This window comes from Protopterus annectens, chromosome 2.part1 (genome assembly GCF_019279795.1).
Source record: "Protopterus annectens isolate FY-2018-M chromosome 2.part1, PAN1.0, whole genome shotgun sequence".
Taxonomy (NCBI): domain Eukaryota; kingdom Metazoa; phylum Chordata; order Ceratodontiformes; family Protopteridae; genus Protopterus; species Protopterus annectens.
Genome location: NC_056729.1, coordinates 1,787,817,724 through 1,787,845,199, shown reverse-complemented (window position 1 = coordinate 1,787,845,199; position 27,476 = coordinate 1,787,817,724). Strand labels below are relative to the sequence as shown.

Genomic DNA, 27,476 nt, shown 5'->3' with positions numbered 1-27,476 from the left:
CTAAGCTAACTGCCCTTGCGAGCCATTTTAAGCTTAGCCAATTATCCCCTTGTGAGACTCAAACCCTGCGCCTTGTGTTTGTAAGGCAAACACCTTAACCATCAGGCCACCCTCCCAACCCTGTAAAGCTGTATTTAAGTGTTAATGTTCTGGATATTTTATTTCTCTTCTCTTTTGGGTTTAATAGTTAAGAATGCGTAGTAATTTCTGTAACATGCACTTTTTGAGCCATATTTGAAAAGACTTACTCTCTGTAAATTACTAACTCCAGTGGAAGGCCTGGTTATAAAACAGGCCTGCACCAGAGCAAGTCACTTATACTGAGAGAAAGTCTTATGGAATCAAGCCTTTTGACTTCTAAATATTAACTGATAATTGTGAGTAATGTTTTTATTTGACTTGTATTCCTCTTATTGTAATCTTTTGTAAACTTAATGTATATATTTTCTGTGAAGGTTTTCTCCATGTGCCTCTGCTGAAAAGGGGCTTCATGCTCAGTCGAACTGTTCTGGTAAATAAAAGGTAATAACACTTTTGGCATGGCGGAGGGTCAAGTAGAAGATGAAATGAATTGTTTTTCAGGAGCACTGAAACAGGCACTTAAATAGACCCCCCCCCCTCCTTAGCATTAGTACAGTAGGTGTTAACATTCGCCACTTTGTTTTATTACGGTGATATTTGCAGAGAGTATAAATACAGATGGTTAGAGTGATTGTAGTAAGAAGACTAACAGATACCATGCTTGAGATGTGCTGTTTTAGCCAGGCCTTTTTTTTTTTTTTTTTTTTTTTTTTTTTGTCTCCCCAGGACCTTACCTGATGGCACCCTTACTTTTACCCATGTAGCCCATCCTGGCAGAACAAGGGCAGAGTATTCCTGGACTAGGTGAGACCTCTGTGACCTATTCTTTCCTACTTAGGGAATCTGTATCAGTCCTTCATTCCTTGATGCGAATTTGGTGGTAAGACCTGGACCAGCTTTCATTTTCCCATTGAGAACACCCCCTGTTGGCTGCTTCTTCAAGCCTGCAAGTTGCTGTCTCCTAAGGGGAAGTGTGGCACAGCATGCCAGTTTCCCCTTCACTGCACGGTGTGAAGACCTAACGGCGACATGGACTAGTTTAACCCTGAACTCCACCAAGTGAGCACTTAGTGTTCTGGGTAAGTGTGACCGGTGGGACAGGCCAGCAACAACTTTTAGCTTTCTTCCTCCCTGGCCAGTTGCCTGTAGGCATTCGAGCCACTGACTGATGTTGCATTGATTGCCTGCAGTATAGTCAAGGCATTGTTACTATAGGTTACAGATCTGGCTTCTTTTGGTATGAAGTGAAAAGTGTTGTATAGTGTTGTTTTTTTGTATTAGTGATATTTTATTTTTTGTGATAGGTTTCCCAGTCTAGGGTTGGCAACACCAACAGTTTATTCCACACATAAACATTCAAATAGAACTGGATTAAGTGTTACTTTGTAGGCCAGTCAGAGGCCACCGCTAAGTATCATGTAAGTTACGTGTTTGTCTGTTACGTCCAATGAAGGCTGTTTTTGTTGAGGGGGTGGTGGTTGTTATTTCATTTGCTCTGTTGCTTTAGAGGTTTGTATTTTGTTTGAAGAAGTTTATTGATGAATCTAGTAAAAGATGGTGGTGGTCACTGTACTTGCTTCCTGCATATATTAATAAGGCTGGGGTGAGGATTTGAGGATGGTGTGATGGTACTTCAGCTTGAGATGGCTTTGAATGGTTAGCTGAAAATGAATGAATACTTCGTCATCTTAGTACTAAAGAAATCTCTCCAAGATTCACTCCCTGATTTGTAATAGGGATCTTGTAATATTGGGTCCAGGATGTGCTTATGCCCTGTAGGCCTGTCTGTTACAGATGTTTAATGTTGATGAAACATCAGGGCAGGGGATGTACCATGAGTTTTGGAAATGTACACCAGCTTCCTAACTTATGAACCGCTCTCCCAAAGATTAACCATAACTGCCTTTTCATCTTGTTGTATATCCTAACTGTGCAACTGAAGATGGAGCAAGACATTTTACTAAAGTTGCTATAAGCATTTAATTTGATTTGGTACTTCTGTTTGTTTAGTGAGGGTACAGCTCTGATCAAGATTGATCAATTTCAAAGTACAATAAAAGAATCACTTGAGAACAAGTAGCAGCTGACATGCAGATCGTAATTATGAAGGTGGTTGTGTCTTTCGGCTTTTTCCCGGTTAGGGGTCGCCACAGCGGAACTCCGGTCCGCTAATGATTGGCAGTAGATTTTTACGTGCCGAGTTGCCGGCCCTGACGCACAACCTTCAACGAAGGTATGCCCATTATGAAGGTATGGTAAGTAAATAGTATTGCAGCTGCTTACATATACAAACACGAGTGGGCACAACAGTGCAGACAGTACAGATGTGATCAAGCTTTGGAGCTAACAGGGAGATTAGTGATATGTCCCACAGTGGTGTGCTTACACTTACATGCCTGTTGAATCACCAAAGTATTACTCTGGGCATAGTTATTATCTTTGCTGGTTTCAGTGTACCCTTATAATTTTTATTATTGAATTTGACATTTTTTTGTCTTTATTATATGTTTCTCTCTTGATTTGTGCATTTTGCCTTATTCATCCATTCACAACCCCTATTCCTGTTTTTGCACATGGTATATACCATGTCTTTGAGTGACCTGTACTGCTATAAGTTATAAGTAAGTGCAGAATGCAGCAACAGGGACACTAATCTTCAGTCCCTTATACCACCCTTTTTACTTCTGTTTTGTGTAATTGAATTGGCTGCCGTTACGATTTCAGATTGTTTAGGTAGTAGTGTTCATGTATAGTGACCTATTCAGCCTTGGTCCCAGTAACCTGAAGGGCCTTATTAGATGCTGCCACCTTACTGGATTTGGGCCACTGTGTACTCCTAGGTTATGTTTAACATTGTTTGAACATGGAGCTTTTTATTTTGGTCCTGTCCCTTGAAAGTCTTTGCTTCTTTAAAACATGTCTGGAGGGGCTGTCATTCAAGTAGCCATGATGTTGCTTTGTACTTTCTCCTGCCGCATCATTTGCATTGGACTCCCCTTGCCATGACCAGATGTGCCTGGTTTGCCCCACCCCTGCGAAACTGGCCTGTAGGCAACCTGTAGCTTCATCCTGCTATAGATGGATTAGTCTGAATTATCTTCAGACCTGGACCCAGTATCTAACCCACCTGACGGTCTGCATTTGCCTTGGGCAAAGGCTATGGAAGTGTTTTCTTCACTCTAACCCTGCCCTGGTGGTGTCATATTCACCATATCATGATGGAGAATCCATTGCCCTCACCCTGATGTGTGCCTGCTACCACACATCTGTCCCTTGAGAGCTATCGTCCACAGTTTGATTACAAGCTTTTGTCCCTCTGCCCCCCCCCCCCCCAAGCAGCTTTCATGGGGCCGTCATCTGCACTGGAATACTACCAGGCCTGAAACCACCTGTTCCAGCCCATGAAATGGGTGAGCCAATCCTGCTGCTCATTCCCTCCTCTGACCACCTCTTACAGTGTATGTTCTGCTAGTTGCAGTCTAGTTGTTTGGGTCTCTCTCACATGGTGTTATCCTTGTATGCCATAAAGTGGGATGAGTGTATGTGTATTTTACCATTGTTAACTTATCACTGGAAAGTTTAGCTCACTTTTTTACGTGGGGAAACCTGGTCTGTACGTAAAGAAAACTAATCATGTTTGATAGCAAACAGAGTAAATCATGTTTTTAAAAAAAAAAAAAAAAAAAAAAAAAAAAGCGATTTCTGCCTGAAACAGCTGATAAGTGACTGTGAAGGTGCTTTATTATATCCCCAAACATAGCTTACAGGCAAAGGGATTTAATTGCTCTTCTAACCCCCACTGTTGTCCTGCAGGACCTTGACCACAGTCTCCTCTGTCTGCACCAAATCAGTCCATTCATGCCAGAGGCAGGAGCCCTGTTGGCCATTCATTCCTGCTTGAGAAGCTATATCGACCTGTCTTTCCCCAGCAGTGAAAGTTTGGTGGTAGGGAGCAGTCTGGCTTGCTGTCTCTGTGAAGTGACTTGCCTTCTTCCCAGATGGAGCCACCGCTTCCACTTCAGTGGCTGTGTTTGAGCTCTGCTATGTATTGCATCTAAGGGGAAGCATGTGTCCACATACCAAATCCCCTTGGCTTACTGTGTGAATACATTTGGCAGCCCAAACTTCAGGAGTGTAACAGCTAGTGCTCTCATTAGGTGTCACCAAAGTGGTAAAGCAGAGTCTCCTTCCTGTCCCTAGCTTAGGGGTAAGCTGGCCTCAGCTGCTCATTGCCACCCTCCACTGGCAGTTATTGTAAGCACCCAAGCCATGATTTGGACTTTGGTCACCTGCACCATGGTTAAGGCTTTATCTCCTGCCACGGAGCTGGCAATACCCTTTCTGGATTTTGATCGTCCTGTTCCATTTCAGAATCTTTTTTGTAGATTTGTTGTTGTAGCACTTTTGCCATGGCCATGATTATTTCCAAACGTGGCTTGCTGGTCTGCTTTAGATGACATCCATTTCAACCTGATACAATGTTGTTCACCCTCCAACTAGTGTACTGGCATGGAATTGAGGTAGCTTCCCTTTCACCCAGTGTCAGTCCAGTTGCCTGTGACTGACTCAAGGGATACAGTAGTAGTTAGTAGTTTGTCTTCCAATTTATGATTGCTTTGTTGTAGGGGTCTTGAACACGAAGGCTATATGAGGACTTGTACGCTTGGCTTGAGACAGTCATCAACAAGACAAGAAATGGAAGTGTAGAAGTACTTCCATCATGCAGCACTGTGCTAGCTTGAGGGCTGTTTGAGGTATGGTGGCCACAAGTTTGGAATGTCAGCTTATATTCCCTGCTTCTCTGCTGTGCATTTCCTTACCCGTCTCAAAAGGCATCATCATAGTACCCTGCCATACTGTAATGACCACTTAAATCCCCAAATCTGGTTTATATGCATAGAACATCATGGCACCCCTTCTTTTTCCAAACTTGTGTCGTGGTTGTGGCTCCTGAAGGACTCCTGTTGTTTTGTAGTAGCTCGTGTTCGTTGTCATACACTGGTTTTGGGGGTCCTGCGGTGACTATACCATCACTCTTGTGACCTCTTCTCCTTCTAAAATTGGCTGTTATGAATGGCAAGATGGTCATCTTTGGACCCCTGTAAACCCCTTAATAGCTTTGCCAGTTTCATTTGTGCTTCACAGTAATGGTCAGTCGTAGCCCATAGGTGTGGTAGACGTAACATTTTTGGGACCTATGTAATGAACTTTCATTTTTAAACTTTTTGATGATTTGGTTTCCTTCCAAAACCTGGTTGACCAGTGTAGTAATGAGTCTTTACCATGTTGTAAAGGCCCACTTTAGTTCCTAAGTCTTGTCAGTAAGGCATGGCTGCAGTAACGGTCTTGAATCTCCACAATTTTTTTTCTTTTCTGTATCTGCCTGATGGGTGTGCTTGAGGTAGCACCATTACCACCCTGCAGTGACTTTTTTTTCCCTCCCAGGCTTGGCAAATACCAGTTTCTTAAGTAAGACTCCACTCAGTTCCATTATGATCTTACTAGGCTGAAAATGCATTTTGGTGAATCCCAACCTAATAAGAGCCCTGTTCTTTTCCCTGCTTGTGGTGTAGAGGATCCCCCCCCCCCAAACTAACTCTTGAGGTTGCACCATGTTGGGGGGTAGGGAACAAGAGCCCTCAAGTCAAGAGTTTGCAAAAATGTGCGTTTAACCTTAAAAAATTTGTCAAATCATGGTACAGCACCCTCCTTCCACATGCCACCAGGCTGGCTAGATGTGCTTATCTGTAAGATTTCAGCTATTATGTAAGCAAATTAGTAGTATTTGAACTCTGCTTTGTAATGCAGAAGTTAGTAGTTCTTCATATCGTATTTGAGTCTGTAGCTGACCGTGTAAAACAGCCTTTCTTCTTTAAAACAAGATTATCTGAGGATTATGTATAGTTTAAATGTGTAATAGTGTACTTTTCCAATTCTGTGTGTAATTTGTTTCTTCCTTTTACTCTACAGTTTGCACTTGGGACAGCTGTTAGCAATACTAAAGCTTCAGTTGGCCTGCCACAGAGTGGAGATGAATATGACTTTTACCGCAGCTTTCCTGGGTTCCGGACATACTGTGAAGCACAGGGAGACAGATTGCTGTACTGGTAAGTTACCTGAAATGTGGGTACTTTGCCCAGTCATTGAAAGCTTAAAGTTTGTTCCTAGTACATGGGAGAAAAGTAGCTAAACTCCTCTGTATTTCTCTTAGGCATTTGCGAATGTTGGCTTACTTGGCTGGTTACATGCCTTCTACAGTATGTTGTGTTTAAGTTTTTGATTTGATACTGGTGGTAGCTGAACAACTATTTGTCTTGTTTGAGCATGATAGTTGCTGCTACACATAAATATTTTCTCCTTTTGCAATTGTCAGCATGAATACACTGATGCAGTATCATGGATGTCGGAGTCTAATCAAAGATCCCAGCAAGGTGACAGAAGTGGAAGACAAGTTTGACATGCTAGTTGATGCAAATGACATTATCCTTGAAAGAGTGGTACGTAAACATTTTTGCATTGGTTTTACTGCTGCTTTTATCCACTTTTATTGAATGTGTTCTGTTCTACAAACAAATATAAATCAAGTCTTAAAGTTATTAAAAAAAACTTATCTAGAGTTACATTTATGGGATAAAGGGGTTGTGGATGAGTAAGGAGATGGCAGAGAGAGGCTTGATACTGCTAATCTTGCAGTTGTGTTTCTTAGGATGACTCAAAGAAAAGGTAAATCTTTCTTGAAACTAGCTAGGATAGTATTCGTCACTCCTTTGTTTGGGTGGATATTTTACTTAATCAGTGTTTATATGTAGAGTAAGTCTCTCTTTCTCCGAATGGATATCTTCCTTTCAGTTGAAATTGCCTTCTCATTTTCTTATTTCTTCTAGGCTGGACAAAAATCACTTATTTCAGATTTCACTAAATAATGTTTCATTGTGCTTGTCCTTAGTGTCTTAAACTTTTTTGAGTTGTTGCCTTATTCCAGAGAGCACTACTGAATATTCATAACAGTAATATGCACATAGTATTTTTGGGCAAATCTGGCCTAGAACTGTGAATTAGACTTGCATAACCCAGTCCCCAGCAGTAAGAAGCTGCTTCAGATCCCTCAGCCAGGCTTTGTGGTTGCAGGCAATGTTGACTGTTTACTTGTTTTTGAGCATTTCAGTTTTAACTTGAAGTTTCAAAAATAATTGACTTAGTACTTTGATACTTTAAACATATTATTTAATAATTGTTATATTAGTTCTGTTTTTCATTAGTGTGTTAGAGCGTCCGTAACTCTGGTTAGTTTTTTTTTTACTTCAAATTTCTGTTTGTTTGCAGATGAGGGGCTGTGAACTAGTCAGGTTTATTTATCTTGAAATAACTCTTTGGATGGCTTTTGAATACAGGTCTCAAGTAACGTTCAACTGTTTGGATAAAATATGCATTTTATGGTGTGTACTGAAATTGCATTGGACTATATACATACCGTGTAAAATAATGCTTAATGTTCAGTTTGTGTGTGAGCTTAACATGCTTTACTTTGTTCTGTAAATATATGTATGTATTACAGTGATTACAGGCCAACTTTAGTATATTTTCACTGTTAACTCCTGTTTACAAACATTTTGCACATGCTGTTGTGTGAAGCTTTTCTCCCTGGGCCTTAGTCTGATAAGGACCGAATAAAGTACCAGTATGACTTCCTTGGACCTGGTTGCTACGCCCTTACTTAATAAGTTGGGCGACATAGAATGATTTTCTCACTACCTTGGCCACATGTTGGTTAAAGGCCAGATTACCGGATACCTGTGTTTCTAGATCCCTGAACTACAGAGACAGCTCTTAGGGGGTGTCTTACTGACAGTTTTTGGGAAAACTGCCACCCAGGCCAATTACTCTAACTGTAATGCATTTCTTGGCATTGAGTTTTAATCTGTGACTCTAGCATCTTGAATTTGTCTTTGTTAGACTCACTTTTAAGATGATTGTGTCATGAGGGGGGATCTATGATGGTTCCCAGTTTGTAGTACTCTGCGAATTTGGTCAGCCAAAAGCCCTTGACATTAGACTTTATCTCCGAGAATTAGATAGGAGTGGTCCCAGCATGGAGCCCTGTGGTACCCTGGTGGTGACTAGTCTATTGTTGACATTGTGTCATCAGTCCTGACTTATTGCGTCCTGTCTGTGAACCAGCTGGTAATCCAGCTAGTTATGTAGGGGTGTATGCCCAGTTTGATGAGTCTGTTAACTTGACCTGAGTGAAGTATTCTGCTGAGCACCTTAGGCAGGTCCAGGTAGGTTATATGCACCATTTTCCCCTTCATCCATTGCCTTGGTGATCTTCTCAAAGAAGTCCACCAGGTTTAGTAGGCATGACCTTCCCTTGATAAAACCAGACTGGGATGGGTCCAGTGTCTGAAGGTTGCCTATGTCTTTGTTGATCATTTCCATGATAATTTGTAACATGGCTTTGCATACAAAACTTGTCAGACTAATGGGTCTGTAGTTTCCAGGGTCTGTTGATGGTCCTCCCCTGTGAAGTGGGATAACTATTGCAGACTTCCGTTCTTGTGATACAAAGTCCGTTTTGAGGCCTTAGTTGAAAGGTGACACGTCCTGATCGTGTTTCGCGCTATTTAGGAGGCATCCTGGGATCTAGGAGGTTTGACGGTTGTTAGTCTGTGGCTTCATATGTATGAGAGAGAAACTTAATTGGGGGACAACTTTTTTCCCTGCTTAATTATGTACTCTGCAGGCTGTTTTCTAGTTCCTTTTGGTGCTTAAGCAATTTTGAGAGTTAAAAAATACTGTGTGTGTTTGTATAAGCATATATAATATTTTTCCCTGTCTGTATGTGTATGTTTGTATTTGCAATGAGTTACATCTGATGATCTATTAAGGGCGAAAGAGCTCATTTATTTAATTTTTTTATCTTTCAGTAAAGAAGTATTGATCTAAACCGCTTGTAAGTGCTTAATTACTTTGAAGTCTCAACTGAGATTTACTGGAATTTGGCCTCAGTGCTCAAGTTGAGTTTTCCCTGTGTTTGTTTTTTTTCCTTAAGGGTGAGATACGTCTTAATAGCTGGAAAACTATTTACACCTCACTACAATGATGTGTTCACACGCGTGTGTTTTTTTTTTTTTTGGGGGGGGGGGGGGCTGGTTCATAGGATCATAGGAAGTTACTAGCCTATTGGCACTGAGGCCCTTGTAAGCCTAGCCAAGAATTTAGCCCACATTTAGACAAATCAGCACCCGATGCCCTTGTCCAGCAGGGACACAGGTGGAATCCCAGGGATGTATTTTCTATTTCCCATCCAGTTATCCAGGTTGCGCTTAAAAAAGGGGTAATAGGGCTCATACCTTTTGTACAGGAAGACCAAAAGACTGTGGGTTCTTTTTCACACCAGGAAAATAGATTGCTGACACTTGCAGTGCAGCATTTGACATGTCATCTGCTTGACTTGGTGGTAGCTCAGGTGGATGTAAACAATCCCATGGCACCTATCAAAAAAGAGTAGGAGGAAGTTCCCCTATACCCTGTTCAGACTTCCCATAGTAGTATAAAATACCACCTCTGGTCTCGTCCTTGTCTGAAGAGAGTCCATTAACCTAGTGGGCCTTACCTAGTCAATAAAAGCATAATTTGAAAAAAATATATATACATACAAATATATTTCTGAAAACAAATAGAAGTTCTGATGAGACCTACTGTTAAGCTGCACCCGAGAATTGGTTATACAAAAGCATGTTATTTAAGCTGCTGTTTTTAAACACTGTCAGCATTCCACATATGTTGCCTGAGGGAAGGGGTGGTAGAAATAAGCTAATGATTACGAAGACAAATGACTAATGGTTTTCTCAGCAAAATAATGTAAATCCTTTTCAGATCATGCTAACTTTTTTTTTTTTAACAGTGCAATGCTAAAATTAAATCTAATATTTTGTCTGTTTAATTCAAATAGTGAGCTAAAACCCACCCTCTCTCTGTCTCGCACCCCAGATGCCTTATTGAGTGATGACTGAAAGAGGTATTGTGAACTTGGATGATGTGGTAAGTTTTAATGTTGAGGGGGACTTTATCACACAGTGCAGTGACGCTCAAAAGGGTCCTCAAAAGAGAGGAGGAGGTAAATATTTTTAGCAGATCTGCTGCTGACCCTGTCAGCTGTATTTCTGCATGTACTGTATGCTCCCCCTGGGTGCCTCCATAGTTCTTATGGAACAAGATCAGATATGTCTCTTCGATAGGCAGGCCCTCAACTTCTCAGGGACTGTACCTTTGGCATAAATCATAGTGTCTGGAGTAAGAACCTTGTGGAGAGCCACAGGCCAGGTGCTGAGTCTCCTCATCCTGTATCAGTGGTTGGTCACAGTCGCTGTCTTTGGAGGAGTAATGAACTTAGAGCTTGCAACTGGGCTCCCTTAAAACATCTTCCTTTAGATGAAGTTGTTAACTTCTTTAACTCTACCTTCCTTGCCATTCTTAATCACCATGCTCCAACCAGATCTATAAGAATTAAGGCCAAGCCTGCCCCATGGCTTTCCAGCGAAACCAAACACAAAATTCACATCAGAAATAAATACTGGGCCAAATGGAGAATGACAAAAACACCACTGACCAACTAGCATTTAGACAGCTAAGAAGTTACACTAAAAAGGCCATACTATCTGATAAAACTACTACTTAAAATATCAACAACCTAATCACAACAACCCACAGAAATTCTGGGCCAGCATCAAGCAATTACTCCACCCAGGTCAATCTGCTACACCAAACCCTCAAACTACAGACCTGAATAATCCAATCCATACAGCTGATACCTTCAATACCTTTTTACAGATACTATCCAATTACTAGCCAGTCAACTATCACCTAATACCTTTACAATACCCTCATACTCCTCAACCCCACCGCCCCCTTTTCATTTCAAACCTGTTACAACCTCATTTATTCAAACCCTTTTGAATAAACTGAAACCATGCTCTCTCCTTCTGCAGACCTACTGCCTTCTGAATATCTACAGATATCATCCAAGACCATAGCCTATCCTATTTCGTACATCCCCACCTTATGGAAAGTCTCCCATACAATCCCCCTACATAAAGGAGGACATTCCACAGAAATATCAAACTATCGCCCCATTGCCCTACTTTCTCCCCTAGCTAAAATTCTGGAGAAGTGTATCCATAAGCAACTACTCCACCATCTAATTGAAAATAACGTACTTTCCAACTGTCAGCATGGTTTCAGACCCTCACACAGCACTACCTCTGCCCTCTTGTCTTTCACTGACTGTATTAACAGGCACCGAAACCTGAATAACCTTTCTTCTGCTCTATTCATCGACCTGTCCAAAGCATTCGACATGGTAAACCACCAAATTCTCTTAAACATCCTGAAATCTCTGTCATTAGACCCACTTTCCATAAAATGGTTCCAATCCTACCTTGACAACCAACATCAAGCAGTACTTTGGCAAAACACTTTTATCCACCCTTCTACCTGTTACCTTAGGAGTCCCTCAGGGGTCCATACTTGGACCTCTTCTCTTCTCTCTCTTTATTAATGACCTTCATCTAGCTATCCCACAGGTTACCTGCATACAGTATGCTGACTCAACACTGTTATGTTCAGCTACATCATCCCATGACCTTCATGCTCTCACCCAAAAAGTATTCAACATAGTTGAACAATGGATGTTCATCATGTTACCCTGCTGCAGTCATCACACTTGGGTTATCTTGTCGTCAGGCGGTCCCGCAGTCGGCCTGAATTCCAAAGTCTTGGTCCGGCGTCGGTTGCTGTTGCTTCTTCCCTGACGTCAGTGCGCCAGGGGTATATATGATGCATCCAACGCCATTTTCTTCAGTCTTTCTTGCCACGCGGTGCCCGAAGCAGAAGCAGTTCGCAAGTGCCGGTCGGCCGACTCCTGAGATTTTCGAAGTCGAATTTCAGATCTGAAGTCTTCAATAAAGCTAAGTACCCGTTGGAAACTTTTCTTGCCTCAGACCGATGTCAGAAAAAGTTAACAATTGTATTTCTTGTGGGAAGCAAATACCTCATAAGGATTTTCATTCTTATTGTATACCTTGCCTAGGCCCAGACCACGACGTCACTGGTTGTCGCTTTTGTGCTAGGTTCAATAAGTGTACTATAAAAAGACGCTTTGATTTTGCATGACAGTACTTCAGCAGAAAATGTAACTACACAATGCCGTCGGAGCAACTGCCTACCGGCGTGCACAAAAAATGCAAGGATAAGGACAGGCAGCCTAGACCCAAGCCAGACTCCAAGGCCTCGGCTGGGCCGGTCTCCGGTTCACTGGTTTTCAGTGAGGCTCCTATGCGGCCCCTGGCTACTGCAGAATTGGAACCAGAGACCGCTTCGGAGCCTTTGGCGGAGAGTGCTAGGCTGACGCAGCCATTTTCTTTAGCCCCTACTGACGACATTGCAGAAAGAGATGTCTGTGCTGCAGAAACACCTTTGGTTTCTGAAGGGGTCATCAGACCGCTCACTATAAAAACGTATCCTAAGCTTAAGACTCCTATTAAACTAAAAAAGACTGCACTTCAGTCTCCAGTTCAAGGCCCCATGCCTAAGAAACAGATGCTTAAAATGGCTGAAGATTTGATCTCTTTAATCAGGGGTTACCAACCCCCCCCCCCGACAAAAGGCCTAGACAAGAGGAAGATTATGCCTCCTCTGATCAAGTGTCTATTTCCTCAGGCTCCTCTGAGGACCAAGATTTCTCCTTTCCCCCCTTATGAAGATTCTGATGCTGAGGATTCTATTCCCTCAGCTTCTCCTCCTGAAGACTACTCTTTTGGGGAAACTTTACACACTATGAGGGAACATTTTCACTGGGAAGGTCAGGGCTACTCTGACTCAAAGAAAAGGCTCAGAGTTTTTTACTCCCCCAGCACAGACCTCTTGCTATCCCCCGAGTTTTAGACATTGTGAATGATGTTTACTTAGAATCTAGTTTAAATCCAGATTCTCTGCCTCCTGCTCCAGCCAAACCAGACAGATATTATAGCGTGCCTGACTCCCACAAATTCCTTTATAAAAGCCCTGTTGCTGATCCAGAGACTATCACCCAGGGTCCCAAAGGGGCTAAGGCTTCTATGGCGAAAAATTCTGTACCCTCTGAAAGGGACTCCAGAGCACTAGACAGGTGGGGGAAAAAGGTTTACACCTCAGCCACTCTAGCTATGAGGGCACTAAATTGTCAATTTCACATGCTAAAATACCAGCAATTTCTAATGTCTCAAATAAGACAAAAAATAAACACACACTCTCAACAGTCTGAATTGAAAGAAATGCAGGATCTGTTGCATGCAGCTGAACAGGTGGGCAAACATACTTTACAATGTGGATTTGAGTCTTTGGAGGCTTCCTGTAGAGCAGCTGTTACTGGGTCTGTTATACGTAGGCATGCTTGATTAAAGGAACAAACTCTGCCTGATCATGTTAAAGCAAAGCTTCTAGATGCTCCCTTACAGCAGGATGTCCTATTTGGAGTTAAAGCAGAAGAAGTCTTAAAGAAAATGGAGGATAAGGCAAAATATATGCAGACGGTCAAAGATTTTCTACAAGTTCAGCCCCCTCGCTTCAGCAGAAATTGGCCTACAAAAAATTGGTCCTTTCCAGCTACTGACAGACCACAGAGGGGTAAATACAGACGCCCAAGAGGCAGAGGACAACCACAAACCCACTACAAACCTTGACAATGGGGCACTGCAACACAGAAGGGAGGAGAAGACAGGCCCCAAACTACTAGAAGGCAAACTCAATGACTTAAACCTCATATGGCCAAGCAAGACTCTCTTGGCAGCTCCCTTGGGAGGAAAATTAGCACTTTTTTCAGACAACTGGCATATCGTCATAAAGGACAAATGGGTCCTAGACATAATTTCACAAGGATACAGATTCCATTTCCACACCTTGCCAACGAAAAGAGGAATGCCAAACCTGCCACAAAATCAATGGGCAGAGGCATAAAAACAAATTACAGCTCTCATGGACATGAGAGACATTCAACTGGTACCTACACGGGAGCAAGGCCAAGGATTTTACTCAAGACTCTTTCTAGTCCCCAGAAAGTACAATGCCTGGAGACCAATTCTGGACCTTTCAATTCTAGACACCTTCTTACAAGGACCCAAATTCAAGATGCTAACACTACAGCAGCTTCTTCCCATGTTGGGCAAGAAAGCATGGCTAGTAACGTTGGACCTCAAGGAGGCATACCTGCATGTCCCTATCAGACAAAATTGCAGAAGATACCTCCATTTCATTGCAGGTTCAACCCATTACCAATTCTCTGCACTGCCCTTTGGCTTATCCACTGTGGCCAGGGTTTTCACAAAATGCCTGGCACCAGTAATTGCATACTGCAGACAGAGAAATTCAAATATACCCATACCTGGACGACTGTCTCATCCAAGCAGAAAGCAAGGACATCCTCTTACAACATCTGGCTTTTGTAAAACATCTTCTAAGTTGCCTAGGGTACACAGTAAATGAAAAGAAATCAAAACTAATACCCTCACAGAATATGACATTCCTGGGTGCCCGCTTGAATACAATGACCCAGAAGGCTTATCTGACGCCAGACAAACAACTACAACTGACTCAATATTTCAAAACAATGGCAACAAAGACCCAACTCCCTGCAATAAAAATTCTGCAGGCCTTGGGCTTCATGGCATCTTGCATACTACTAATACCATTTTCAAAGCTGCATATGAGGAAATTACAGTGGTACCTAAAAAGCGTATGGTCTCAACACAGCCACAGCTTGGACACAATGATATCTCTCATTCCCTGCCTTCAACAAGAGTTTCTGTGGTGGTCACAGGCATGTCACCTCAACAAGGGTCAGCCTTTCACCTTGCCCCCAGCCAGGCAAACTATGACAACAGATGCATCGGACTATGCCTGGGGGGCACACATGGCAGGACAGTGCATTCAAGGCATATGGACTGCAGATCAAAGGAATCTGCACATCAATCAAAAAGAGATGCTAGCTGTACAGAATGCTCTGACAGCCTTCAAGAACCTCCTACATCCAGGACAGCTTACAATAAGGACGGACAACACCACAGTAATGTGGTACATAAACAAACAAGGGGGTACACACTCCTACCCTCTATGCAGGCAAGCAATGACCTTGTGGAACACAGCACTGGCTTGCCAAGTTCAGCTACAAGCTCAATTACTGCCAGGAAAAAAGACCACATTGGCAGACTACCTCAGCAGAAACATCATGGATCTCCACGAGTGGAAACTGGATCCACAAGTATTTGCAATGATAACTCAAAAATGGGGCCACCCAGACATAGACCTGTTTGCCAGCCCCCAAAACTATCAGCTAACAACATTTTTTACAAGGACACTTCACCATCAAGCTTGGAAAGTGGACGCACTCTCATTCAGTTGGAAAAACCTGACATTATATGCCTTTCCTCCATTGCCCCTTCTCTCAAAGGTGCTTCTGAAAGTCAGAAAGGAGAGACAACGAATGATACTCATAGCCCAAGACTGGCCACGCCAGCACTGGTATCCACTATTAAGGAATATGGCCCAGGGCCCACCTTGGATTTTACCACAAATTGCCCATTTGCTCACACAGCAAGACAATCAGATTCTACGCAGCCAGCTCAAAACCTTAAATTTGGCTGCATGGCAAATCACCTAAGCATCTAGCCAGCTCCTCTTCCTCAAGCAGTTATGGATTTTATTCTGGAAGCTAGGAGGCCCAGCACCAGGAAGGCCTACTCGGACAAATTGAAAAGGTTTTGCGCCTGGAACCAAGCTAAAGGCCAAAATACCCTTCAGCCTCACATGCCTCAGATTCTACAGTATTTAACTGAGATGTTGCACAAAGGACTTTCTTTTTCATCCATTAAAATCCACGCTTCAGCTATTTCAGCCCACTACAACACGGATCCACCCTTATTTTCACATCCACTTCTAAGGCAGTTCCTCAGAGGGGCAAAAAAACATTAGCCCCCCCAGGAGAGCACCTACACCAACCTGGGACTTCAACTTTATTCTGGAAAAACTTACGCTACCTCCCTTTTGAACCAGCTTTCTCTGCTGATTTAAAGTTTATATCATGGAAGACTGCCCTGCTGCTAGCAATAACTTCAGCCAGAAGAGTCTCCGAGCTTCAGGCACTAATGCAAGTGGAACCTTTCCTCCTTTTCCATTAAGACAGAGGTTCTCTACGAACTAATCCTTCCTTCATGCCTAAGGTGGTATCCACTGTGGCTTTAAATCAAACCATCCACTTACCCACCTTCTTTCCAAATACACAGAACAAAGGAGAAAGACTCCTGCATTCCTTGGACATTCACAGGCAACTTCGTTACTACTTGGATAAAACTAAGGTTTTCAGAACATCTGACCAGCTCTTTGTAACCTATGCTGCAGCTTCTCAAGGGAAGGCCATCTCAAAACAGACCATTTCCAAATGGATAGGACATTGCATTCGTTTTTGCTATACCCATCATGGAAAAACAGTTCCTGCTACCATAAGGCCCCACTCTACCAGGGCAGCAGCTACATCTACAGTCTTCTTCAGGGGGGTGCCAACCAAGGATATTTTGGAAGCTGCAACTTGGGGTTCAGTACACACCTTCACCAAACACTACCACTTTACTCTTAAGACTAGAGCTGGCTTCGTCACTGCAGTCCTGCAGGGCCTTCTAGCCTCCTCTAACCTTCTTTGACTCCTCCTCCCATCCTTAGCTTTGGGATTCTACCCGTGTGTGATGACTGCAGCAGGGTAACATGATGAACATAGTACAGTTTTGTACCTACCATAAATGTAGATGTTTGAGTGTTCACCCTGCTGCAGTCCAGGTTACCCTCCCTCCATCCCCTCTGACCTAACTAACTAAATCTTTACAATACCTTTCTGATGTATTTGCTTATAGCTGGAGGGATGTTGTATTTGTGCTAAATTTCTTAGATTGGTGCTAATTACTGACCACCTTTTTGGGGGCACCTGACATCTGGGGCAAGGAAAACTGAAGAAAATGGCATCAGATGCATCTTTTATACCCCTGGCGCACTGATGTCAGGGAAGAAGCGACAGCAACAGACGCTGGACCACGACTTTGGAATTCAGGCTGACTGCGGGACCGCCTGACGACAAGATAACCCAAGTGTGATGACTGCAGCAGGGTGAACACTCGAACATCTACATTTATGGTAGGTACAAAACTGTACTTTCTCTCAGCATTGCCTCCTCTTGAACCCTAAAAAAAAAAAAACTCCTCCTCTTCACACCTACTCATAAGTACTCCCCTCTCCAATTCTCAGTAACATCTACCAATGATACTATTATATCTCCTGACTCTACCACCAAACTACTCGGTGTCACCATCAACAATAATCTGAGCTTTGACATCCACATCAATAATACCACAAAGACTGTCAATAAAAAAATTGGTACCCTCTATAGGATAAAACCCTTACTTTCCCCCACTGCTAAAACTACTATTGCCCCCACACATTTGATCTCTACACTCCTTTATGCCTCTCCCATTTTTACTAATCTCTCCAAGAATAACCTCAACAAATTGGAAATGGCTTATAATAACATAGCACGATTTGCTACAGGCAACCCATTCTGAACCCATCATTGCATTAACCTAAAACAGCTAGGATGGTTAGAACTACAACACCTGATTAAATTTCACCAACTCACTCTTGCCCACAACATTCTTTATAAACCTAATACTCCAAGTTTATCTACCCTAATCACCCCCTATACAAATCTGAATTCCTTACGCTCCTCTCAAAAACTACTAGTCCACACCACTAAACCTAACAACAGAGCTGGGGATTCCCTTTTCTCTAATTCTGTAGGTAAATCCTGGAATCTTCTCCCTTGTGACCTCTCCTCACTCACCTCATTATCTCCGTTTAAAAATAGACAAACTTCTCCTCAAAACTCACTGGCTATGCCCCTGTTCAAAACCAGACTAGTCGTCTACCTCTACTAATTTGTCTAACCTATCCTAGCCTCTGCTACGTTTTTCCATCTTATCATATTTTTCTTATCTACCCCTTTTCTTTTTTTTATATCCTCTTTTTACTTTCTCTTCTTAAGTAGCTCCTTTGCTACATTACTACTCACCTAACTTCCTTTGTTTACCTCTGACCTAACCTGACTTATGTCTCCATACCTGAAATTTCACTGTGTTGTGATTTTTGTCCTCAATAATATATCCTGTTACAAACTCTGTACCGTTAATTACTTAATGTCATTGTTGATGATTTTTATTTCCTTTTTGAAAGTTGCTGTTTTTATTAGCATATTGATATTTTTTCTGTGTTTTGAACTTGTACTATTGTGTTTAGACCATGTCTTGGAGCTTATCTCCCCGGGCCTCTACTGAAAAAGGACATGTATCCAGCTAGACTAGCCCGGTCAACAAATGTAAAATAAATAAAATAATGTGCAGTGATTTCAGCCCGTTTGTCAGTCACCATTGCTGATCTGCTCAGTTGCAAAGCATCTGGTCTCCACTGGTGGTCGCACAGAGTTCATCCCAAAACCTTTCCCACAATAGGGAGCGTCTGTCGGCTGCATCATCCTCTTCCCTTGGCTGATCTTACTAAAAGGAGATGCAGACTTCTGTAAACTTAGCACAGCTAAAGAATGCTAGTTTTCTTTCAAGTAACCACACTAAATGAAAAGTTTAAAAGCTTTAAGAGAAACTGTTATTCCTAATTGTATTCCTTGACAATTTAATGCCTTGGAGAGTGAGATTAGTCCCTGTTTAAGGAAGTTGATTGTAGGTTTAAGCTATTTTTTCCTTGATGAGGGCTGAGTGGCTTTGGCTGCTTCTGAAGTTAGTTTCTAAACTTTATTGTCTGTTGTATCACTAGAGGGACAGTAAATTAATTGATATGTTGACTTTTGCCTCAAGGATACATTGTCGTAGTATATGCCTATAAAACCTCTAATCATTAGTGATTTTTATGTTTTTAATTGGCATTTGTAAACCAGGGTTAATTTGACTAGGCCTAAAAAGGCCCTTTTTCAGAGGAAACCTGAGAAAAGTTCCAGTGCAAAAATACAATTTGCAGTTAACTCTCAACAAGTGTAATAATTATCTTTCATGATTTTGTATTATTTTATAACTTTGTACGGGGTGTAAATGTTAGGAAGAAGTATTACTTAGTGATGTGCAATATTAATTTAAAACGACAATACAGTGTGACGTAAATTTGTGATATAGCTCCATTTTTGTATTAAAAGTCACATGGAAAAATGTGAGGAGTAAAAAATGAGGCAAAAAAAATAAAAGGAGTATTTGTTATACTAAATGACCTATTGAAAAAGAGCTGAGATGCAGTTTTTGGTAAGCTTGTCAGCATAAGAGGTGAGGTGAAAAGGGTAAGAAGAGTAGGAAAGATAAGTGTTTTGTCCCCACTCCAGTATTTTTCAGTGCGAGTCGGTGACAGTGAGTGTTACATAGTTGAGATGGGGAGGAGAGTGAAAGATGGTAGAAAATATAAGGACGTCCTGTGAAAAAAAAGTAGTGAGGAAATGGCAAGTTGAGTTGACAAGAAATATGACCTTTGATTGAAATGGAAAGTAATTCTGTTAGGATGGGTTAAGCTAAGTTACCTGCTGAGTTAAAGGATTTAGAAATATCAAGTAGACTTGTTCCCAGATCTTTATATTGTAGTTACTAGCATAGTATGAGTGAAGAGTTGATTTCTGATCTAGAAAACTCTTGTCAGTAAATGCTTGTATGTGAAAGCTTGACAGTTATGCTGCATATTTTGCTTTTAAATCAGTTTTTTTTCTTTTACGAGTTTTTTCCTTTTTTTTTTTTTTAAGTAGAAGATAGCTTGGCTAAATACTACCGTTACCCAGAGAATATTTTGTAAGAATAGGTTGCTTCACATCTCAGCCGATGTTCCTTTGTTTTGACACCATTAATTGTATCCTTGTTCTTTGAATCGCATAATTTGCTTGATTAGTTGCATCTTTCATTTTGATCTTTCTAGTTATTCCATAAGAAGAGGTAAAAGAGTTCTCTTCATAGAAAAGTATTCGTGGTCAGTACTTTTCCTTTTAGGGGGCAGTCATCTAGGGCTGGGTCTAATAATGGGGGTAGATACTTCAGAAGACGTAGTAGGTGTTCATGTTTTTATTCTGATCATTTTGAAGCATTATGTTTTTATACGAGACAATTTTTTTTTTACTTCCCCCACTCTGTCCATCTACATAGAAGCTTAGTTTTACCTAGCTTCATACACATCATCTCTGCCTTCCAGGAAAAAATATATATATCCTGTGTTTGGGAAGCAGAACTTCAGCTAGTTGTAAAACTGGAAAGATTTTTGTCCAGTCCCCCAGCTGCAGTATTTACCCATTTATCTCCCAGAACCCATTTTGATCATTGATTCCTTGGGGACAGGAGGTCCTGCTTACCTGTTTGTTCCCCTTGGAATGAGAGTTAAGTGCTAGAAGTGCTGTTATCTGTGGTTGAGGGTGAGGGTTTTCTGCTTGGTCCTAACATCTTCTATGGCTCTGACTACCACTTGATGCATGTCTGGGAGTGCATGTGCTCTTCCACACACTTCTGTTCTCTGTTTGTACTGCTATAGTCCTCTACTGGAACACTCCTGAGGTGGGTGAGAGGGTGATAACTACTCCCCATATTGGCTCCACCAGTTCACGAGCTGCTACTTGACATTGATTCAGCTGGGGCATAGTCAGGGCTGTTTTCCTGTGAGCTACTGATCTGACTAAACCTGGAATGAAGTTTTGAGAGATTGTTGAGTAAATTGTGTGTTGAGTAAATGATGTCTTGAAGTTGACTTGTACGATTAAATTTGTTTCAGTACTTCACTGATGTGTCAAAGTTGTCAGTGTTCCTTTTAATCAGGACATGCCTTAATTTTTACAAAATGTTAAGGAAGTCAATCACAAAGAGTGTTCCCAGTAACAGAAAATATCCAAGGCAAAGAACACAGCCTCCATGAGACCCGATAGTATCCCAGGCTGTATTCTGCACCATCTCCAGCAAGAACTGGCTTCGCCATTGAGCACCCTCTTTAACCACAGCCTAAGTACAGGCTTCATTCCAGCAGTGGAGAACTGCCATTGTTATCCCCTTGCACAAAGGTAGTGCCACTACTGATCCTGGAAACTATTGCCCCATTAGCTTGACAAGTCTGATCTGTAAAGCCATGGAGTGTAGTATTATGGATCTCATAAACAAAGGCCATAGGCAGTCTCCAAGCACTTGTCCCAGTTCAGATTCTTCAAGGGAAGATCTTGTCTGTTGAACCTGGTTGACTTCTTTGAGATGGTCACCAAGGCCCTGGATGAGGGAAAGTCGGTGCATACATCTTACCTTGACTTGGCCAAGGCCTTTGACACAATTCCCCACTGGGGAATCTTTGAGAAGCTAAAACAACTTGCCGTAAATTCCTATCTCATCAGGTGGGTGGCCAGCTTGGCTCACCGACAGGACCCTCAAGGTCAAAATAGGTGCCTGTACCTCCGATAGCAGACCTGTCACTAGTGGAGTTTCCTAGGGATCTGTCCTGTGACCCCCTACTGTTTGGCATCTACTTCTCAGAGGTCCAGGCAAAGACAAAAGGCCTTTGGCTGACCAATACTGTCATTGACTCCCCAGATGATGCTAACATACTGTAAGAGGGTCTCGCAGCAATTAATGACTGGTGCCAAAGTCATGGCCTCTAGCCACACGCAAAAAAAAGTATCATACCATTTAGCAAAAACACGATCCCTGCTGATTACCACATCAATGGCAGCCCTCTAAGCACACAACCTGTGGCGAGAGACCTGGATACTCGTGTTGATAACTGTCTCACATTCGACCACCATATAGTGGCAGTGGACAGAAAAGCCTTTTACTTGGTTCATCCCATAAGTAAAGGAATTGCATCCAGAAAAAGAAGTTATTACCTCTCTGTACTCCTCCCCCCTCATTTGACCAATAATTGAGTATAACACCCCGTTTGGTATGTACCTCTCCAAACAACTGCACCAACTGGAAAGGCCACAGAAATACCTCACAAAGAGAATCCATGGCCTCCAAAACCTGTCCTATGCAGACAGGCTCCCATCACTGTCACTCTACTCTGTATCGTACATATTGCTCAGAGATGGTCTGTGTCGCTTACATGGCAGTCTCTGACCCTGTTCTGCTGGAGATGCTCCATATCTGTAAGTCTAACTCCTCATGCATTGCCCGCTCGAAAGGCCTGAATCGTAATATGTGACATCAACAAAACTTGCTGGAGAGACAGGTTTGTCTCCCAGTGTCTGTCCTGTTTCTGGAATAGACTTCCCATACACATCAGGGTAACTTGCTGACCCTCTTCAAGCGTAAAACACAAATTTTTGCTGGAGTTCCCCCTGTGTCTCTCATTGACAGGAGTGACAGGTGCTGACTGAGGTTTCTTTTTGGGGATAAACTCTTAGCTAGGCTTATAAGGGGCCCAAGGCCATTAGCCTAGTAACCTTCTATGATCCTGTGATCCTAAAAGAAGAATTCTGGAAGCTCTAGTAAAGCTTTGTTCATCTTTCATGGGCTGACACTGGTCATCCAGATATAACGTATAATTAAGTCCCTCCCTTCTAGATGCTAGTATTACTAATATTCCTGAAAGACTGCTAAATTTCATCATCCACTCAATTTCCCATACTGTGACCATTGTCGAGTCTCTCTCTCACTGTCCTTCAGGAAAATAAGGCCCATTCTGTTAAAATATGTGTAAGAGCCAAGTGTTTTGCATAGATGGTGCAGCGGTAGCATTGTTGCCTCACAGCAAGAGGTTCTCTGGTTCGATTCCTGGCTGGAGTGCCTTCTGTGTGGAATCTGCATGTCCTCCATGTGTTCGTGTGAGTTTTTTCTGGGCACTTTGGTTTCCTCCCACATTACAAAGACGTGCATCTGGTGTGTTTTTCCCTGAGCCTCCACTGAAAATTGGCTTTGTTCCAAGTTGGACTTTCCCGATAAACAAATATTAAATAAATCAAGAGCGGTGTTGGCCTTAACTAGGTACTCGGGGGGGGGGGGGGATCGAACCGGAGAACCTCTTGCTGTGAGGCAACAAAAATCTCTTCAGAATGACCCATGTGCAGCCCCTAGACATATTCTTCAGTGTTTTTTTTTACCCATTCAGGGTGAAGAAACTAAGACTCAAATATCCGTAGATATCCTTTCTTAGATCACTGTTGCAGTTTTCCAGACAGTTGGGTTATCTCACCGTATAATCTGAGATCCAGCCAGTGTACCAAAGCCAATGCCTTCCATGGAGCTATATGCATGACATACAACCTAAACCTGTGGGCATAAGGGTATACAAGCAGATGTATTGGCATAAAAACCTCAGGCTGTCTTTCTGCCAGTCTGATTGCAGGTCTCAAACCAAGTCAGTCTGTTCTTTTTGCAGTCTTCACCAGTCCTTTGTGACTTTCATAACTTAACACTTAATCGGAGACCCAGCAGCTTAAGCACCTTGCACATGCTAAGATTGCGGATCCTCCCACCTTCGATGTCCGCGTTTCCCAAAATAGCATTTCAGGAGACCTCGGCCTGACATTACATGCCCAGTCTGACTCGGACATACTTGCTAAGGTTTCAGAATCCACGGTAAGCCGAAAGGCTTCTCAGACTCCCGCTTTCGTGACACCTCACTATATGCTGGTATGGCATCTGCATGTCTGCAATGACTGATCTTACTGACGGTAGTAAGCAGAACCATAGATGACTGGAGCCCTAGGCAGGTACTGTGATCCTGTGCCCCACCCCCTCGGTTCCTTGAGTGAAGAGCAAAAAAAAATTCTCTTCTCTCCTGCCTAATCCTGATCCTCATTTAGTTTATTAAAAAAAAAAAAAAAAAATTCTTGAAACTGCTTGCTACAGATGTAGCAAACAGTTGCGTTTTTTTTTTTTTTTTTTTTTACTTTTCAACTGTACCAAACTGCTTGCTATAGTTTATACTGCACACTGAATGCTACAGTGCTCAAGTTTGACTGCAAATACAAATACCTGCTTTTAAAAGCCAGTATTCCATTAGGGATCAGTTGATCATGGCTCCACAGCACTTTGTGCCTGGGGCAGTTGCCCCTCTCACCCCACCTTGGTTACGTTACTGGGAAACCCTGTCTAATCATTTCAGAAGGTGTTCCACAAATGTTGGTAAGAAAGGAAAAACCTAGGTCCTTAATCGGGTTATGTCAGTGGTTGGAACTACTGTATCTTGTTAAAGCAGATGTCATTCCAAAAAAAAATTTTTTATTTGCATCACCTCAGACATCCCACGACAAGGAGTGGATAGATTTTTCCCAAGGTGTGTTTAAGGCCAACATGGTACTAAACCTGCCATTCTTTGTCTCCACTCCCTGCTACCCTTTGAGACATCTGGAGTCATCCTCTTAGAAGGATGAAGCAGGGTCTGATTCAGATTAACATTCTCTGGTCTACTCTTCCCAGATTCACTTTCCATGCCAAGTGGCCTCTGATGATGACCTCCCCATCCCCCCTGATTCTCCTGTAGAAGAAGCTTCTTCTGGAGAAATAATTTCTAACATGATAAAGCTTTGAGTGGGAATCCAGACAAATTTCTGATGTGCAAAAAAATGTTATAACTTGCTAGAGGTAAGCGCTCCTGCATCTGCTCCAGTCCATCCTGTCCTGGTGACCTTTTCCTGTATGCCTTTGTCCTTACTTCCACTACCTCAGTCTCTAAGCCACCATCTCCTGTAAAGCCCGATAGATTTTACAAAATGCCTGAAGATCTAAACTTTCTGTACAAGAACCCTTTGGCAGACCCTTTTGCTTTTTCTTCCTTTTTTAGCAGATAAGCCCTCCAAACTCTACATACTCCTATTCCCCCTCCCTCTTATAAAGATAGTAGGACAGTAGACTGACTGGGGGGGAGGTATAAACCTCTTCTGCTTTGCTTTTCAGAGCTCTGAACTATCAGATGCAAATGTCTAAATATTTACTGTTTTTGGTAATTTAAGTAAAACCTTGGCTTCTATGGAAGGGCCAGGCATTAAAGCAACAGGTCACGACTGGTGGCTTAAGCTTCAGAAGTAGCTAGGCATAGCATCAAATGCAGATGTCCTTCAAGGATGCATCTGCAGTCTTTACATATGGGTTGTCCTGTCGTCAGGCAGCCCTTCGGTCGGCCGGATTCCAAAGTCTGGGTCTGGCTTCGGCTGGTGTCGCACTTCACCCGACGTCATTGCGGCAGTTTTTCGGGTATAAAGGCATCAGCCGACGCCATTTTTCTCAGTCTTTCTTGCCGCGTGGCGCCCGAAGCAGAAGCTGTTCGCAAGTGCCGGTCGGTCAGATCCAGAGATTACTACTACCGAATACTACTTCGAAGACTTCTATAAAGCTAAGTACCCCGTTGGGGACTCTTTCTTGCCTCAGCCGATGTCAGAGAAAGTTAATAACTGTTTATCTTGTGGGAAACAAATACCTCATAAAGATTTCCACTCCTATTGCATACATTGTTTAGGCCCAGACCACGACGTAGCAGCTTGTCTAGCCTGTGCTTCTTTTAACCGGCGGACGCTTAGACGTCGCTCGGACTTTGCTGAACAGATTTTCGGCTCCGATTTTGCCTACATTATGCCGTCGGATCCTCCGACTACGCAAATAACCAAAAAACGCAAAGAAAAGAACCGACACTCGTGGTCTGCGGTTTCGGCTGAAACCGTGGTTAAGCAAACCACGAGTGTCTCTGTTTAGGCCGAAACCGAGCAAGCGGTTCTTTCTTCTGCTGACAACTTGCCTTCTACCGAGGCCTCTTCTAACCTGGTAGAAACGGCTTCTGAAATCCAACCTTCTGTTGCGATTTCACAGGATTTATCAGACACCATACCCCCTAGATATTTCTACCCCTGCACGTGGAGCTGCTAGGCCTCCTCCAGCTATGTCTATAAAGGCCTTTAACAGGGCTAAAGCAGCCAAAGCATCAAAACCTGTGCCTGCCAAGCCCCCCTCTCACAGGCCCAGCACCAGCTCCCATATGCTTTCTTTGGCAGAGGATCTCATCTCTTTAATCCGTGGAGCCCAGCCTCATCCAGACAGGGCCTCTCTCCTTCCTCCAGAAAAGAGGCCTAGAGTAGAGCCCCCTGAGCCAGTAGCCACAGATGACTCCTCTGATGACTCGGATCATACAGATCCTCCTGAGGCTTCTTATTCTCCTTACGAAGACTCTGATGCTGAGGAGTCCATCCCTTCAGCCTCTCCTCCTGAGGAATTTTCCTTTGGGGAAACCTTGCATGCTATGAGGGAACAATTCCAGTGGCAGGGCCAGGATTTCTCAGACTCTAGAAAAAGGCTTAGGACCTTTCTACACTTGCCACAGCATAGGCCTTTAGCTATACCTCCAGTTCTATCTGTTGTTGATGATGCATTTAATGATGCTTGCACTGCTCCTGATACTTTACCTCCGGCCCCTGTTAAGCCCGATAGGTACTTCAGGGTCCCGGACACTCATCACCACTTATATATCCAGAGACTATCTCCCAGGGCCCTAAAGCTGTAGCAGCTACTTCTTCTAAAAACCCCCTCCCCTCTGAAAGGGAATCCAGGTCCTTAGAGAGATGGGGTAAAAAAGTTTACACCTCTGCTACTTTGTCAGCTAGAGCTTTGAACTGCCAATTTCATATGATTCAATATCAAGAGTTTATGCTTGACCAGTTGACTAAAAAGCTGTCCTCAGAAGAATCTTTAGATAAAAAGTATGTTCAAGAAATGTTACATAACATACAGCAGGTTAGTAACCATTCTTTAAAATGTGGCTATGATGCACTGGAGGCTTCCTTTAGATCAGCCATGACTGGCACAGTTATCAGGAGGCATGCATGGTTGAAAGAACAGGCATTACCAGACCATGTCAAAACTAAGCTTTTGGATGCACCTATGGACAAGGTCAATTTATTTGGTGCTCCCGCACAGCAGGTACTAAAAAAGATGGAAGAGAAAGCAAAATCTGTGCAAACAGTGAAAGATTTCTTACAAGTTCAACCGCCAAGGTTTAGCAGGAACTGGCCCTCCAAGAATTGGTCCTTTCTGGACTCCTCTAAGGCACAAAGAGGCAGGAATAGGCGCTCTAAAGGCAGAAACCAATCTAGGGGTGCCTACAGGGGTCACCAGTGGCAGGGTAACAACCAACGAGGCACGGATACAGCCACCACCACTACAACAACTCAATCACAGTGACTTGGCGGTGGCTCCGCCAACCAGGGAACAACTAGAAGCACCCTTAGGCGGAAAGCTAACATTATTTACAAGAAACTGGCACTGCATTACAAGAGAAAAATGGATTTTGCAGACTATAGACAAAGGTTACAGGTTCCATTTCCATACACT

The 27,476-nt window shown here is 42.8% G+C and overlaps 1 protein-coding gene across 1 annotated transcript in view; it reads left to right on the top strand.

The window, feature by feature from the left end:
- The window catches only part of LOC122795034 (exosome component 10-like), a 147,596-nt gene that overhangs the window by 102,000 nt on the left and 18,120 nt on the right, over positions 1 to 27,476 (top strand). Inside the window, exons 2-3 of the mRNA XM_044063615.1 lie at positions 6,052 to 6,188; positions 6,455 to 6,578. Of these exons, the coding sequence (XP_043919550.1) occupies positions 6,052 to 6,188; positions 6,455 to 6,578 (261 nt within the window). The remainder of the gene's footprint in view (positions 1 to 6,051; positions 6,189 to 6,454; positions 6,579 to 27,476) is intronic.